The 16,315-nt window shown below is 41.6% G+C and overlaps 2 protein-coding genes across 3 annotated transcripts; one reads left to right on the forward strand and one right to left on the reverse strand.

Annotated features, from left to right (window-relative positions):
- Positions 1-990: 990 nt before the first annotated feature.
- bmp10 (bone morphogenetic protein 10) lies at positions 991-4,618 on the forward strand. The gene is made up of 2 exons (XM_054610528.1): positions 991-1,763; positions 2,420-4,618. Exons 1-2 carry the CDS (start codon positions 1,358-1,360, stop codon positions 3,499-3,501), a joined length of 1,488 nt encoding a protein of 495 aa, XP_054466503.1. The 5' UTR covers positions 991-1,357; the 3' UTR covers positions 3,502-4,618.
- Positions 4,619-7,681: 3,063 nt separating this feature from the next.
- Positions 7,682-11,673, reverse strand: ch25hl3 (cholesterol 25-hydroxylase like 3). 2 transcript variants are annotated; one of them, XM_054610533.1, is made up of 3 exons: positions 11,541-11,673; positions 10,034-10,534; positions 7,682-9,001 (listed from the first exon to the last, which is right to left on the reverse strand). In XM_054610533.1, the coding sequence occupies exons 2-3, from the start codon at positions 10,492-10,494 to the stop codon at positions 8,626-8,628; spliced, it is 837 nt and encodes a 278-aa protein (XP_054466508.1). In that variant the 5' UTR covers positions 10,495-10,534; positions 11,541-11,673; the 3' UTR covers positions 7,682-8,625. The 2 variants fall into 2 exon arrangements, with proteins under 2 accessions (XP_054466508.1, XP_054466507.1); XM_054610532.1 differs by having other exon boundaries at positions 10,034-10,961.
- Positions 11,674-16,315: the final 4,642 nt, after the last annotated feature.

Genomic DNA, 16,315 nt, shown 5'->3' on the forward strand with positions numbered 1-16,315 from the left:
ATGAGTGGTAGAGGCAGGAAAAAGCTCATTCCTTCCCATCTCTGTGACGCGCTGCAATCTGGAGTGTATCTGTAGGTCACACAAAGAAGCTCAGGAATGAAGGACAGTTGTGTAGTGGGATGAGGGGTTCAGGTGACGAACAGAGAAGTTATTTAAATCTGCAGAGGAGCTAGTGTGAGTCATTAATAATCTGATCAGAAAAAAATCGGACCAGCCTTTTGACTCCATGTTGCCAGTCTGCTCCTCCATGTTTATACACATAACGCTCTATGTAGGCCTAAAAAAAATCTATTCTTCCCTTATTCTGCATCCTTGCACTTGCATTTTTTGAAGGATCCTCTTGTTCCCAGATCATTTCAGCCCCAGTGCCAATTAACCAGAAGAGGAACACACTGAACATTTTAGCAAGCACAAGGGGGTTGATTTATACTTTTTTGAATGAACATGACATGATTACTCTTGCACAACTCTGTTGTCCTCATGAGCTACTTGCAATGTCCTCCAGTCTCACTTTCAGCCCAGGATCTTTCATCGTTGATCATTAAGGCCTCACACCTCATTGCATTTCAATTTTCATTTGGCCAAGTGTCTTCTAGATGTATCCTGTTACATTCAACGATGTCAACAGAGCCTCCGTGTATTTTGTCAAAAATAAATGGTCAATGGAGCCTAGGCGGCAGCTCGTAGAACTCCACCATTTACAAAGCAAATAAACAAATTAAGAATATCAACCCCGGAGCACCCACCCAAACAAAATAGCGCTTCCACAAGGAAGAGGCTACAGGACCGTGTTTACAAAATCCTCATTAAGGAAGTTGTGAGATAACACACGCTCATGTGCATCACACAAAGTTGAAGGCACGTACGCACACACACAAAGCAAAGAGACCAAAAGCACTGAGCAATGCAGAGCCCACCATGTTATAGATAAGGGACAGAAAGAAAGAGCTGGAAGGAAGAGAGCAAAACGCACAGAGAGGGACTGACAAGAAGAGAGGACACAACAGAGATGACTCGTTCGGACAAAGCCAAGCCTTGGCCACCCTGACACCGGAACCGCAGCCCTGTCACAAAGGACATCAAAAGGTGTGCATGAGAATAAATGCTGTGAGATCTGGAGGAAAGCAGCAGGAGCACAAACTCCTGCAGAGGCTCACACCAGTCAGTGCAGGGGTCAACAACACGTTTGTCTACTGGATCCAGATTTTTCTTTGTGTACAGATTAACTGACCACAATTTCAATTAACCTTTGGATTAAGACGTTCAGAGATCACAAACATTGTGTCTTACTGTTGCATCAGCTCATTAATAGAGAACCCCAGAAGGCATAAAATAGAAAGCTGCATTGTTTTTCCCCATGGCGAGAATTTGGGTCGTTCCACTGGGAACCATCTGCACCTCCAGCACTTTGCTCTTGTTGTGTTCCATACTACTGCTCCAGGGGCTCTGTGGACAGAGCAGCCCGATCTCCAACACCCATCAGAGGTATCGGCCCGCTCCGGGGCTGGGGGACGGGCATGGAGGGGTGGTGGATCCCTCACTGCTGGAGCAGGACAACCACATGAACATGCAGAGCTTGCTGGAGAGCCTGAAGGAGCAGTTTCTGCGGACTTTCAACCTGTCTGGCTTGGGTCCTCCTCCGCTGCCTCCTGGGGGCACACGAGAAGAGCCACCTGAGTACATGATGGAGCTCTACAACCGATTCGCTAATGACCATACTGCCATGCCCACCGCCAACATCATCCGCAGCTTCAAAAATGAAGGTAAGGATCCTCTGCTCTATATGATTATGCCCTGTTAATAATATAGATTTATTAAAAAAAAAGAAAACCTTTTTTCTTTTAGTTGCTGCCATGTTTATTGGATTTTTTTATGACATATTTGATTTAAATATAGTTTGTATTTCCTTCATCACATGGTCATCATTAGTCTGCAAGGCCAAAGCATATAAGGAGTGAAAATGAGGACACGGTTGTGCTTGTATATACTTCACCCTTGTTTGTATACTAAGCCTATCCTATTCTAACCCTGATGAGGATAACATCCTCAATTTCATCCGTAATTAGAAAACATTTGACTATCATCTTTATTGTATTAGTGACCATATATATATATATATATATATATATATATATATATATATATATATATATACCATAATAGCTGTTTAAATCCAAGCCTTAGTCATGGCACTGTTTCTTGTTACGGTTCAAGGCAATGTTCATATCAAAATCTTATTCTTGTTTTGAGATGGAACAGCTTGCAATACAATTAAGATAATAGACAAATGTTCTCCAATTAAGGATGAAATTTAAGATGTAATCCTCATTAGGGTTAGGATATGATAGGGTTAGTATATATTGCAAGACTTATTATACAAAACATACAGAATTTCCACTTTGAATTTATTCCACCCCAGATTCATCTCCCCGTGTTGTGGGTGTTGGAGGAGTAAGGCTTTACCCACTCCTCTTCAACGTGTCAGTCCCCAATCATGAACGCATCACAGCGGCTGAGCTTCGCCTCTACACACTTGTCCAGATTGACCGCCACCTCTATGCTGGGGTCGACCGCAAGGTCACTATCTACGAACTGGAATCGTATGTCGGAGATGACAACATGACTGATGAGAACACCGTGAGAGGCGATGGATTCAGAGGAGGAGGAGAGCGGTTAGAGCTTGTGGAGTTGGCTTCACGCCAGGTCTACGACACCGATAACGGCTGGGAGGCCTTTGACCTCTCTGCTGCTGTTCAACGCTGGCGCAAATCGGACCACGGCACCACGCACCGGTTGGAAGTGCACATTGCCAGCATGGCTAATGAAGACAATTTTCAAGGTATGACAGAGGACAACAAAGACAGGAACCCCCCTGAAGGAGACATGAAGATTGACACCAGCCCTGAGGAGAAACACAAACCTCTGCTGATTGTTTTCTCTGACGACCAAAGTAGCGATCACCGTGATGACAAGCATGAGCTGAACGAGATGATCGACCACGAAACCTCCAACATGGTCCTCCAGAACGACTTGGGGATGGGCCTGAATGGGCTGTGGGGGGAGCTGGGGAGAGACAGGGATGAGTCGGACGAAGAAGCAGAGCCAGATGAAGAGGACCTCATCCAAATGCGCTCCAATCTGATCTACGACACAGCGTCCCGCATCCGTCGCAATGCCAAGGGGAACCACTGCAAGAAACAATCTCTGTACGTAGAGTTCAAGGACATTGGATGGGACAGTTGGATCCTGGCGCCCAACGGTTACGACGCCTTTGAGTGCACTGGTATCTGTTCCTTTCCACTGACAAAGCATGTCACACCCACCAAGCATGCCATTGTCCAGACATTGATCAATATCAACAGTCCTCAGAAGGCGGCACGAGCTTGTTGCGTGCCCACCAAGCTGGACCCCATCTCCCTGCTGTACTTGGATGACACAGGCGTGGTCACCTACAAGTACAAGTTTGAAGGCATGGTGGTGGCAGAGTGTGGCTGCAGATAGTCCATGTTTTGAGAGAGTTTAACTCTTCGTAAAGTCTTAAGATAAGAGGAAAGACACATAACTAACAGTAAGCTGCAAAAAGGAGGTTGGAATCTCTGTTAAAGTTACTCAGTGAGATTGGAAGTGCATGTTCACTATTCATGAAACTATGTGCGCTCCAAATGATTAACATTCAGACAGTGGGAAGACAGTGTGCTGCAGATTTACATTCAAAAACAGTGATGCCAAGGTGTGTCCTCAAACCCCACAAGAAGGAAACGGCACAAGACTTCCCAACGGAGCTCATCCTACAGTGTGTGCGGCCTGGTGGGAACCAGTGGGCCAGTTATCCCCCTCCCTCTCCTTCCCATCTGACATCTGTCTTCCTCTCCACTTATCTCTGGCCTCCCCGCTCGATGCAAACACTAATCAGCACTTCATGTGTCCTGGCGCAGTGAAATGACCCCCAAGAGGCAACCTGACAAGACATGAACTCTCCAGGCCCACCTCCTGCCTCCTGCAGCCTCCTGATACGTATAGGCGCTGTACAGGGGTCCTATGAGAGCAGGGTTATCTATCCCAATCCTGTTTCCCACTTCACATGCCTCTCTTCCACTCCCTCAAGCTACAGCGATAGCAAGGTGTGGGGGGCTGAGAAACATGTATGCCACCACTCAGGCTCGGAGAAATGGACGGCATTCTGGGCAATATTTTGATGTGGTGTGATGGGGGAGTGGGACCGGACAAGGGGGCCGGGGTTGTCCACATTCCGAGGCAACAAACAATCCTAACTGGCTCAACTTACTGACCTTGCACCATGTGTCACTGACATATCTACAACTCCTCAGTTGAGCCATCTATCACTTTTAGGATAAAAACTGCCTTTTTGGACAGTTATCAACTGACGGCCAAACTCTAGAGTTGAAAAGGGGGCACTTTGTCACATTCCTTTTATGGATACGACCCAAAGAAAACACAGCTACAGAAATACAGTTTCTTTGTTTAAAAGCCTTATGATACCTCTGCTGCTTATGTCAAATAAAATACTATTTATTGTTCTAATTTATTAATTTTTACAACAGAGTAGATAAGTGTCTATATGTATATTGGTAAGTTGCTCAGTGTAGAGTAGGTTTTGTATCCGTGACAATGCATTTGCAGCACAAAATGAATTCTGTTGGGAAGAGAAATGGTTATTTCTAAAACAATAAATTACTCTGCAAATCCTACATGAAAAGTCTCCTGAACTGATCCCTTTCTCTTTCAGAAAGTTTACGGCTCATCAAAATGTCTTTAGGCTTATCTCAAATCAAGATGAATGTAAATATTTGGAGCCGAAATGCCAAGCTGATGTGTACATGATCTATTTCCCACATTACAATTATCAATCAAAGGATCTCGTCCGTCAACTTTCCTTTCCATTATTTCAGGAAGAAGCTGTTAGTACCAATGATACAATGCATTTCAGACTTTCAGATAATTTAGTCCGACAGTATCAGCTCCCAGGTCATAGTTCATACATGACACACAAACATAGAACCATGGGAAACTGAGAGGAAGGCCCGCTAATGAACAAAATGGATGGCCTGCTGCTCACACTGACAGCTAGCAGATGCAGACAGCTGTGATGGAAAACCTGTTTGTGAAGAGAAAATGTGAACAAAAAAAGATCTGGACTCCAGTATCTCTTTCTGTTCTCACTAATTTTCTATGAATGTTAAACTACATTGCAAGAGCATCTCATTAAGCTAGGAAAAGTTTCTACTATTTTTTTGTAGTTAAGTATGTGTATCACACTATTGAAAGGTGAGATGTCTGTGAAATCCACAGCTGTAGCAGAATCGAGGTCAAGGATGAAAATCAAAGACAAAGATACAGACGGTGAAGTGTTAGATGAGAAAATGTATGTCAATCTCATGTCTGTATGCTAGTTATGAAGCTACAGTTTGTAGAAAGTTAGCTTAGCTTAAAGTAAATACTAGAAGCATGAGGAAACAGCTTAACTAGCATTGCTGAAAGAAAATTAAAATATTGTTTGATTAATCGGCATGAAAAACGAAATGAAAAAACAACAATTTAGGCTTTTATGGGGGATTATTTGCTGGACTGTTTTAGGTTGCAGTGACTTTCTAGATTCTTGTGGTCACTGTGAGGTTGTCATGCAGTTGGCGGAGAATTATTGAGCTAAATAGTTGGACTATTTAACCATTGGACAGAGCTAGGCTAACTGTTTACCCCATTTCCACCCTTTATGCAAAGCTAAGCTAACTATTTCCCAGCTGTAGCTTCATACTTAACAAACAAATATGAGTTTGGCATTAATATTTTCATCTAATTCTCGTCAAGAAAGCAAATACGCAGACTTCCTCTAAGAGATTACTGCAACATTACCAATTCTAATGCAGTCATTATAGTTACTTATTTAGTAACAGTTAACTAAAGAGCAGGTTAGAGGCATGATTGGGGTAAATCTCACCTATGCAATCATAACACCATCGCTACATTATTACAATGTAATGATTACGCAATGCTTCTGCTACCTCCTAGTGTCTTGTTTTGTGGATCACCATGCAGTGAAATTCTAGTATGCTACTGCATTCAATGTACATACACTGATCTCCCATCTAACTGTGTGTGTCGTAACAGGAGTTGTAGTCCTAGAAACATGTTACAGGGATGCTGTCTGTTTAAAGCCCCATCAAAATAAGCCTTTGGCAACAGCCCACTACTGACAAGTGCACTGAGATGTTTCAGAAAACAAACAAGTCACTGACTGACCTCTCGTGTAAGATGAGAGCTGAGGTCGTCTAAAAATGGTTACAGACCAGAGGGCAAGAACCTCGACCAGTTACTGTGACGACAGCGGGTCTAAGCTATGTGAAGCTCACTAATTGAATATTTACAGAATGGTGGAAGAAATATGAATCTGGCCTTTGTCACTGAATGGTAAACTTTCAGGAAATATGATGAAATGGGAAGTCTTTAGTGTTTGCTCCGTTGATAAGGACTGGTGAGGAACGCTCTGGGCTTTTTCCTCTCTCTTGTTTTGACAAGACTCCTTCTGTCTAAATAACTAAATAATCTCTCTTCTGGAGTTTGTGAAGTATTCGGTCTACATGATTAATTTAGGAGCACACCTATCAACAAGTAAACAAACTGAACGTTTCAAAATGTACAGACGGGTCAAAGTGCTTCAAAATCCCCTAATGCCCCAGTTTCTGTCATCGACGTCCACGTATGTCTCGCTGTGAACGTGTGTTTTGGTGTGTGTCATCCAAAGCTGCATGACTCGCCCAGACTCTGACGTGGGGTCTGTAATGGGGCCTGATTGTTTCCGTTTTTGGGTCATATGCTTATCATTCTATCTCTTGGCAATACCACCACCCAGCACTCATCTCTCCCTCTGCCCTCTCATCTCTTTTTGTTCCCATGAAAAGAGCACTTTTCCCGACTTACTTGATTACTTGATGATGCAAAAGTACCTCCAAATGTTCAAACATCTTTTAACAATTTGCATTTGACGCTGATGTTGCGAAATTGCAAAAAAAAACCATTGGAAGAGACCAAAATAAAAAACAGATGTTCAGTGTGGTATATATGACTAGACTGCTTTCATTGTTTTCCTTGAAATCAACTGTACTTCTTCATTAACAGTGAGGACTGTCACTCACCAGAGACCCTCAAAAATATATTACAGGTTGTTAGTGAGAAAAGACATCATTGCTGAAGTAAAGAATTCATATATAAACTTGTTATCTGTCTACAAAAACGTTGGCTCCCTGTGGATTCATTAAGTGTTAAACCCTCATATCTTAATGTAATTAGGTTTAAGAAGCTGCACCTCTTTGCTTTTCCTTCTTTCATGTGAACACGGCATGAGTGCCAAAGGAGAGGTAGCAACAAGTCATCTGCCTGACTCCAGCTGCATTCTGTTAAAAAATAAACCCTGTCCTCAGGGCATTGTTGGATTTTAAAGTTATTGATGATGCCTCTCTTGTGAAACAAATTACAAAGGTAACAACTGCAAAAAGTGACTAAAAAGTATTCTCATCTCTAAAAACATGTGGTTTCGATCACTCAATAAAATCCACATGGTGTCCGTTTACAGAGAGTAGACAGCTCAGAGGCCCAGAGCATAAAAAAGCACCAACCGCAGCAGCACAACAGAAACCTCAACATGAAGTGACCAACAAAACCCAAAACATGTGTCCTGCTTTTATATGATTAGTCAACCGTTGGTGAACAGAATCTTTACAATACATACTCATCAAGAAATATTTTACAAATTATACAACACCTTTGGGCTAAGATATCAAATTATCTATTGGTATTAAAATACATTTTGGGAAATACAATATATTTGCTTTCCTGCCAGGTTAGAAGATGTATGAATGGTAAATGTTAATCAGCAGCCAGTTTTGCTTATAGCTTAGCATAAAGCCTGGAAACTAGGGGGAAAAGATCAATGTACCAGGACCTTAACCTCACCTTGATTGTTTAATCTGTCTGCTGTTACGGTTTGTTACGTGCCGGACAATTTCTTGACCTCCCGCTGAGGCCGGCTAGCTGTTTTATCATTCACAGTCTTAGTGCTAAGCTAAGCTGACTGGCTGCTGGTTGTTACTTCCAATTGTACTGTACCAACTTAAGAGTGGCACCCAACTTCTTTCTCCTTTTATCAGTTTGTAAAGTGACCGTGCATGACTGACCAACAGCAAACATTTACTCAGATTTGTGATTTTCTCTTTACACATTTACATATGATCTTTCATGCATTATTTGCTTTATATCTACTTTACAAAATGAAAGCATGCATCCATCCAAAAACACCCACTCACGAGGCAACATCAGCTATACATTTGTTCATTGTTCCATTGTCTTTCTTTATTGTGTCTTCTCCGCTCTCTCCCCATCTCGTGCTGCCTGATACAGAACAGCTGTAGATATGAGGTCTTCACATTGTAAATACTCCACTTGAACAGGATGTTTGTCCATGAAGTTCTGAGATCATTGACAAATAAACATTGAGAATTTTGTCTTCTTAGCTAATTATACAGATTTTAATCATCAAAATATGCAAAAATATATCCTTCATTGCATCTTGGCAGATTTGCAATCCTCAGTTTGATACCTGCAACAGTTTTGTCACTTTGGACGTGATTTCTGCACTGGTGCACGGTATGTGCCGAAAAGGACATCCCAGTGGATGAAGTAGGGGGCGTAGTTGACACTGTAGAGAGTATGGTGGGCCTGGTGGTGGGGGGCTCCTCCCAGACAGGGCAGCAGTCTGTGCAGAGCCCAGGGCAGATCGTAGCCACAGTGGTCCTCCACCGCCAGCCAGCTGTTGATGAGGTGGAAGAAGGCTTCGCTCAGAGGGTGGCAGCCCACCACCCAGGCGCTGCTCAGAGCCAGCAGCAGCAGAGACAGAAGCTCCAGAGAGCCGCTGTCCTGAGCCGCCAGAGCGAAAGGTGTGTGGTGCTGGTGGTGCAGCTGGTGGGTGTTACGATAGAGCCAGGGCACCCTGATGAGAAACACACAAAACAGTTGTCTCTGCTTAGACTTTTACTATTATGGATAATCACAACAACTTTCCCAGAATGGCATAATGTTAGTGTGTCTTTGGTTGACTGCTACTTCTACTGGCAGCACTTTTCCAACAGTCCAACAACTACCGCTGCACAATAGTATCTATTACTAATAATGTTTTATTGTAACTGTCAGGGCACCTGTGGTCACCTGGTAATTTAAAGTTGAAGAGAATATTAACACTTTTGGACTGAAGCTGCTGATTTTTAGTATGCAGGTGCTTTAATGTTTCCACATTTCAAGCACAGCAGTAGAATAATAAAGCACTGTCAACATTGGAATTGAACACATCTGATGTCATAAAGGTGCACATTACCGGTTTGACTGGTTTTTTTTTTTTTTTTTTTTTTTTTTGAATGATTTTGATTGTGTTTGAACTTGTTTTACAATTTGCAAACTAGGTGAAGCCCACGTAGTAGGGCTCACTCTGTCCTCTGACTCATGCACTTTCAACATGCACCCTTAATCACCTTCACCCACATGTGTAAGGCATTCTGATGAGCCAATCCCCGGGGAACAAGATGGCGATGGTGCCCAGAGGGACCCCCCCCTCTTTTAAATTGGACTTTTAGATATCCCCCTTAATGGGACTTATTTAATTTAGGCTTCCTCATTAACTTTTTATCGACCTACAAAAACACATTTATTAAGAACACTGTTTAATTTACACAGAGTCGTTTTATAATATTAGTATAAATAAATAAATAAATAAATAAATATATGTATAAACTAAATAATTAACTGATTTTGGTTGACTATCTTGGAAACCAATGCAGCTATTTCCCCGACTTTAAAGAACATGAACACTGGAGTCATAGCCTCCTGTAGGTGGCGGTGTCTGCTATTTTCTTCTATTTTCTATGTATTTGTTCTAAGATAGTTATTTGGTAAACTTCTGCATCTTATTTCACCCTATTGTGCTTGACAAAAGCACACAACTAACACGACATGTGTGCAGACTGCTCACCAGTGCATGGTGACGTGCAATATGAAGAACAGCGTGTCAAACAGCAGCAAACATGCGAAGACTTCCACGAAGAGCTGCCAGCAGGATGGAGCCATCTGCGGCAACGCGGGGCTCCTCAGCCAGTGAAACAGCGCGGTGGCCGGGAGGATGCAGGTCAGGTATCCGTACAACACCCTCCAAAAACAGTTCAACCAGCATCGGAGGGACGGCGGATGACCCGAGCCCGCAGAGATCCTCCACGAATGGACCCGCTGACAGACGCTCCCCAGCGCGTCCAGCACCAGGAAAGGTGCGCAGAGCAGGACATGTGTGAGGAAGGCGAAGGACGCAGGCAGGTAAGGGGAGAGCAGGATCTCCTGCTGCTCCGACCTCACTGACTCCCACAGTCCCTGAAGGAGAGGCGCACATGCCTCCCCGTGCTCTATGGGGAGCACATTCATCCCGGCATCCATCCCCTGCATCTTATTTCAGGGAGAAATTCTCCAAAAGAGTAGCTTGCAGCTAAAAAAAAAAAATGTTTTATCCTTTTAAAGCTATCCTCATATATATTACATGTATCCACTTTGAATCACTGCAGAAGGAAAAGTCCTAGATAAACTCTCTTGCATGTATGTGTATATATATATGTGTGTGTAAATTCCTTCCTGGACGTGTCTCATGCTGCTGTAGAAGTTTTCTCTCCATAAAGTATTGGAGGAGGAGGAGGAGCCCAAGATCCCCTATTTCTTTTATGGTTTTTTTAAGGAGTCATTATTGAGTCATTGCCAAGGAGTGTGAATCATTGTTGCATCAAATTCATTTTGCGTGTATTCACTACAATGATTCATCAATATTGTTTTTTCTCTTCACCAGGAACTGACTATTGCTTTTTCTGATTAACCTGTGCATGTAAGGTCACTGATTCATGTCCCAGGAAAGCTTTACAGACCTGCAAAATAAAACATTATCAAAGTCTGTGCCACAAAAATGTTATGCAACCATGATGCATGGATACATTACTTCTTGTAAGTCGCTACACTTCTTGTAAGTCACTTTTACAACCTGGATGAAAGAACTAATCATATTAAAGGCCTAAATTAAGTTTGGTAATTCATGTTTAATGGGAAATGCAAACAGTGAGGATGCTTTAATTCTGTACTTAAAAGTACTTTTTTTTAACTTTTACTTAATCTGATATGCAAGAATTGTTTAGATAAAATGTTTGAATTTTAAACACTTCTATTAATGACAGACATCCTAAACATCACATGGGACTTGCAATGAAACTCTCGGTGCACTTAGCAATAAGTGACGCAACATATTAAGTACAGTGGGTACGGAAAGTATTCAGACCCTTTTAAATTTTTCACTCTTTGTGTCATTGCAGTCATTTGCTAAAATCGAAAAAGTTCATTTTTTTTTCGCATTAATGTACACTCAGCAACCCATCTTGACAGAAAAAGAAAAACTGAAATATCACATGGTCATAAGTATTCAGACCCTTCGCTGTGACACTCATTTAACTCACATGCTGTCCATTTCTTCTGATCCTCCTTGAGATGGTTCTACTCCTTCATTGGAGTCCAGCTGTGTTTAATTAAACTGATTGGACTTGATTAGGAAAGGCACACACCTGTCTATATAAGACCTTACAGCTCACAGTGCATGTCAGAACAAATGAGAATCATGAGGTCGAAGGAACTGCCCAAGGAGCTCAGAGACAGAATTGTGGCAAGGCACAGATCTGGCCAAGGTTACAAAAGAATTTCTGCAGCACTCAAGGTTCCTAAGAGCACAGTGGCCTCCATAATCCTTAAATGGAAGAAGTATTGGGGCGGCTGTGGCACATGAGGTAGAGCGCTTGTCCCGTAACCACAAGGTTGGTGGTTCAAACCCCTCTACCGGCAACATGCCGAGGTGTCCTTGAGCAAGACACCTAACCCCAAGTTGCTCCCCGGGCGCTTCATTGCAGCAGCCCACTACTCCTCCGGGATGGGTTAAATGCAGAGAAATAATTTCCCGATTGTGGGACTAATAAAGGCTTAATTATTATTGTATGGGATGACCAGAACTCTTCCTAGACCTGGCCGTCCAGCCAAACTGAGCAATTGTGGGAGAAGAGCCTTGGTGAGAGAGGTAAAGAAGAACCCAAAGATCACTGTGGCTGAGCTCCAGAGATGCAGTAGGGAGATGGGAGACAGTTCCACAAAGTCAACTATCACTGCAGCCCTCCACCAGTCGGGGCTTTATGGCAGAGTGGCCCGACGGAAGCCTCTCCTCAGTGCAAGACGTATGAAAGCCCGCATAGAGTTTGCCAAAAAACACATGGAGGACTCCCAAACTATGAGAAATAAGATTCTCTGGTCTGATGAGACCAAGATTGAACTTTTGGCGTTAATTCTAAGCGGTATGTGTGGAGAAAACCAGGCACTGCTCATCACCTGCCCAATACAATCCCAACAGTGAAACATGGTGGTGGCAGCATCATGCTATGGGGGTGTTTTTCAGCTGCAGGGACAGGACGACTGGTTGCAATTGAAGGAAAGATGAATGCGGCCAAGTACAGAGATATCCTGGAAGAAAACCTCCTCCAGAGTGCTCAGGACCTCAGACTGGGCCGAAGGTTCACCTTCCAACAAGACAATGACCCGAAGCACACAGCTAAAATAACAAAGGAGTGGCTTCGGAACAAGTCTGTGACCATTCTTGACTGGCCCAGCCAGAGCCCTGACCTAAACCCAATTGAGCATCTCTGGAGAGACCTGAAAATGGCTGTCCACCAACGTTCACCATCCAACCTGACAGAACTGGAGAGGATCTGCAAGGAAGAATGGCAGAGGATCCCCAAATCCAGGTGTGAGAAACTTGTTGCATCATTCCCAAGAAGACTCATGGCTGTACTAGCTCAAAAGGGTGCTTCTACTCAATACTGAGCAAAGGGTCTGAATACTTATGACCATGTGATATTTCAGTTTTTCTTTTTTAATAAATTTGCAAAAATTTCTACATTTCTGTTTTTTTCTGTCAAGATGGGTTGCTGAGTGTACATTAATGCGAAAAAAAATGAACTTTTTCGATTTTAGCAAATGGCTGCAATGAAACAAAGGGTGAAAAATTTAAAGGGGTCTGAATACTTTCCGTACCCACTGTATTTATCAGGGAACAAATGAGAAGAGGATATAATGAATCATAAGTTAATGAGTAACTCATAATCACACTCTATATATTAGCTGATAATCAAAGGTCACCAAGACCTTTTAGATAAGATAATCCTTTATTAGTCCCGCAGTGGGGAAATTGTAGGCGTTGTAATTAAACAAGACCTAGAAAATGTCATAGTATAGTATTTCACGTAAAAAGTTATAAAAATGTCATAGTGTGGTATGTCATGACAAAAGTCCTATGAAGATGTAATAATATTATTTATCACGATAAATTTCCTGAAACATGTCATATTATAGTATAGAAATACCATAAACATGTCTGGTATAGTTTGTCTTATAAAAATGTATAACAATTGTCATAGTATGTATAGTTTGTCATACAAGGGTCATGAAAAAGTCATGGTATAGTGTGCCATGAAAAAGACAGAAAGAAATACCATTAAATAGTATGTTACAAAAAAAAGCATTAAAAATGTCATAGCATAGTATTTCACGATATAGAACCTTAAAAAATGTAATACTACAGTATGTTATAAAAAAGTCCTAGAACATGTCATAGTATAGCGTGTCATGAAGAAAGTCATAAAAAAATGTCATGACAAATGTCCTAAAACATGTCATAATATAGTATGTCCTGATAAAAATGTCCTAAAACGTCTTAGTACACTATGTCATGAAAATCTCCCCTCATGATAGGAATCTTGAAAAAATATCCTAATATAGTATGTCATGAAAAAAGTCCTAAAACATGTCATGGAATAGTTATCATGATAAAAATCCTAAAAAAAATACACTACTACAATATGTTGTGAAAAAGTCCTAGTAAATGTCATAGTATAGCATGTTATGAAAAAAATCACAAGTCACAGTACTATACTATACTTTATTGAGACATACTATACTATGAAATTATCTATACCATTTTTCATGACAAACTCTATTATGATATTTTTAATCACTTTTTCCTGATATACTATACTATTACATCTTTTATGACTGTTTTCATGATTTGCTAATCTTTGACATTTTATAATGACTTATATTATAATATACTAAACTATGACCTGTTTTAAGGACTGTTATCGTGACAAATTGTATTATTATATATTCATGGGAAATATCTTCCATTAAACTGACATTGTTTTATGATATTACCTTGACATAATATACTATGACATTTTTTAGGAAATTTTCTACATCAAACTATACAATGACATTCTCAAGAACTTTTTTTCATGAAATACCAAACTATGACATTGTTTTTATAACTTTTAATGTGACATACTATACTACAACAAATTTAGTACATTTTCTACGACAAATTATACTGTCATTTTTTAAGACATTTTTTATGACATACATTACTATGACATGCTCCAGGACTTTTATCATGACAAACTGGGCATTTGGTTGGATCTTTTTTTTTTTAATATAGCATCCTTTTGCTAGTTTATCCAGATTACCTACTCTGGCTTTAAGTGCAGTATTAGAGTAAAAATATACTTACTTGTGACCACTGATCACAATATGATATACAGATGGGGGCAATAAATGTTTTTGGACTGAAGCTGCCAACAGCTGATATGTTGCTCAAGTATAAAGGCTCTTTAATGTTTTATATTCTTGGCAAGAAGGAAAAAACTTCATGGGGGAACTTAAACTCTCCAAGGAAACCCAGAGCAATGATAAATAGCCTACTGGTCTGAGCCTACACCATGGTAAAAAGATAGACAATCAAAGGGCAATTCATCATCAATGATCACTTGTGCATGGTGACGTGCCATATGAAGAAGAACGTGTCAAAAAGGAGCAAACATCCTTCCACAAAGAGCTGCCAGCAGGATGGAGCCAGGCTGTTGCCTCACTTCTCACTGGTTGCGAGTCATAGCTTCATGCTGCTGGATAAGTTTTCTCTCCACATAGTAGAGGAGGAGGAGGAGGAGGAGGAGGAGGAGGAGGAGGAGGAGGAGGAGGAGGAGGAAGAGGAGCCTAGGATCGAATAATTCCTCTTTGTTTACGTAAGTGGTAACTGGATCTTAACCAACTTTCAGTTTTACGCAGCAGACCTGGCCGCATAAAGCAGACCGTGGGAATGCAGGGGGTTTCTTAGAGAGTAGCGTAACATTAGAAAGATGTTTTTTTCACTGAACTAGGTACGATAATTCGACACAGATACTGATTACACCAGTAATGTGCTCACTTAGATTTAAAGAATGTTTTGCTCCGTTGGATATTTTCCAGTAAAAGACGACATCCTCAGCCAGAACAGATCAGTTTTCAAACTGGCACATTATGAACAAAATAAAAGATTAAAAAGGAGGAAAACCAAACATTACGTGTCATTGATTTTCTTTTTATGCTTACGGAAACCGACTATGCAGCTGTGAAATCAAATGAATCATTTAAAATGTCTGCGATTCCTTACTGAATTACTGAGCCATCCAAATCAATGACAGTATATTCCAAGCTAAATTATTCATATTACACAGGAAATTATCTCCAGTCATCATTTCAATCAGGGCTGCATTAACAGACGGTCGTAGGCGTATGCCCCAGAACCCCAAAGCCAAACATTCCCTCTGAGTCATTTGTCTGTACATAATTAGTTGTGCCTTTGTGTGGGATTGAATCTGTACCATCCATCCATCCATCTTCCGTAACCTGCTTATCCAGTTAAGGGTCGCGGGGGTGCTGGAGCCGATCCCAGCTGCCAATGGGCGAAGGCAGGGTTCACCCTGGACAGGTCGCCAGCCTATCACAGGGCAGACATATAGAGACAGACAACCACTCACACTCACATTCACACCTTCAGAGTCATCAATTAACCTAAGCTGCATGTCTTTGGACTGTAGGAGGAAGCCGGAGAACCCGGAGAGAACCCACGCTGACACGGGGAGAACATGCAAACTGGCCCGGGAATTGAACCCAGGCCCCTCTTGCTGTGAGGCGACAGTGCTAACCACTACACCACCGTGCAGCCTGAATCTGTACCACAAAGTACAATGTCAACCAAAGCTGATCCTTCATGATTCCCTAATCCCCTCTCTCCTGTAGAGGGATCATGTGTCAAAATGTGGTTTAAGACTTAAAGCTTCTATAATCAATAATGTATCAACTGACAATGAGAAAACAATGAGAA

The sequence above is a fragment of the Anoplopoma fimbria genome, chromosome 13 (assembly GCF_027596085.1).
Source record: "Anoplopoma fimbria isolate UVic2021 breed Golden Eagle Sablefish chromosome 13, Afim_UVic_2022, whole genome shotgun sequence".
Classification (NCBI taxonomy): domain Eukaryota; kingdom Metazoa; phylum Chordata; class Actinopteri; order Perciformes; family Anoplopomatidae; genus Anoplopoma; species Anoplopoma fimbria.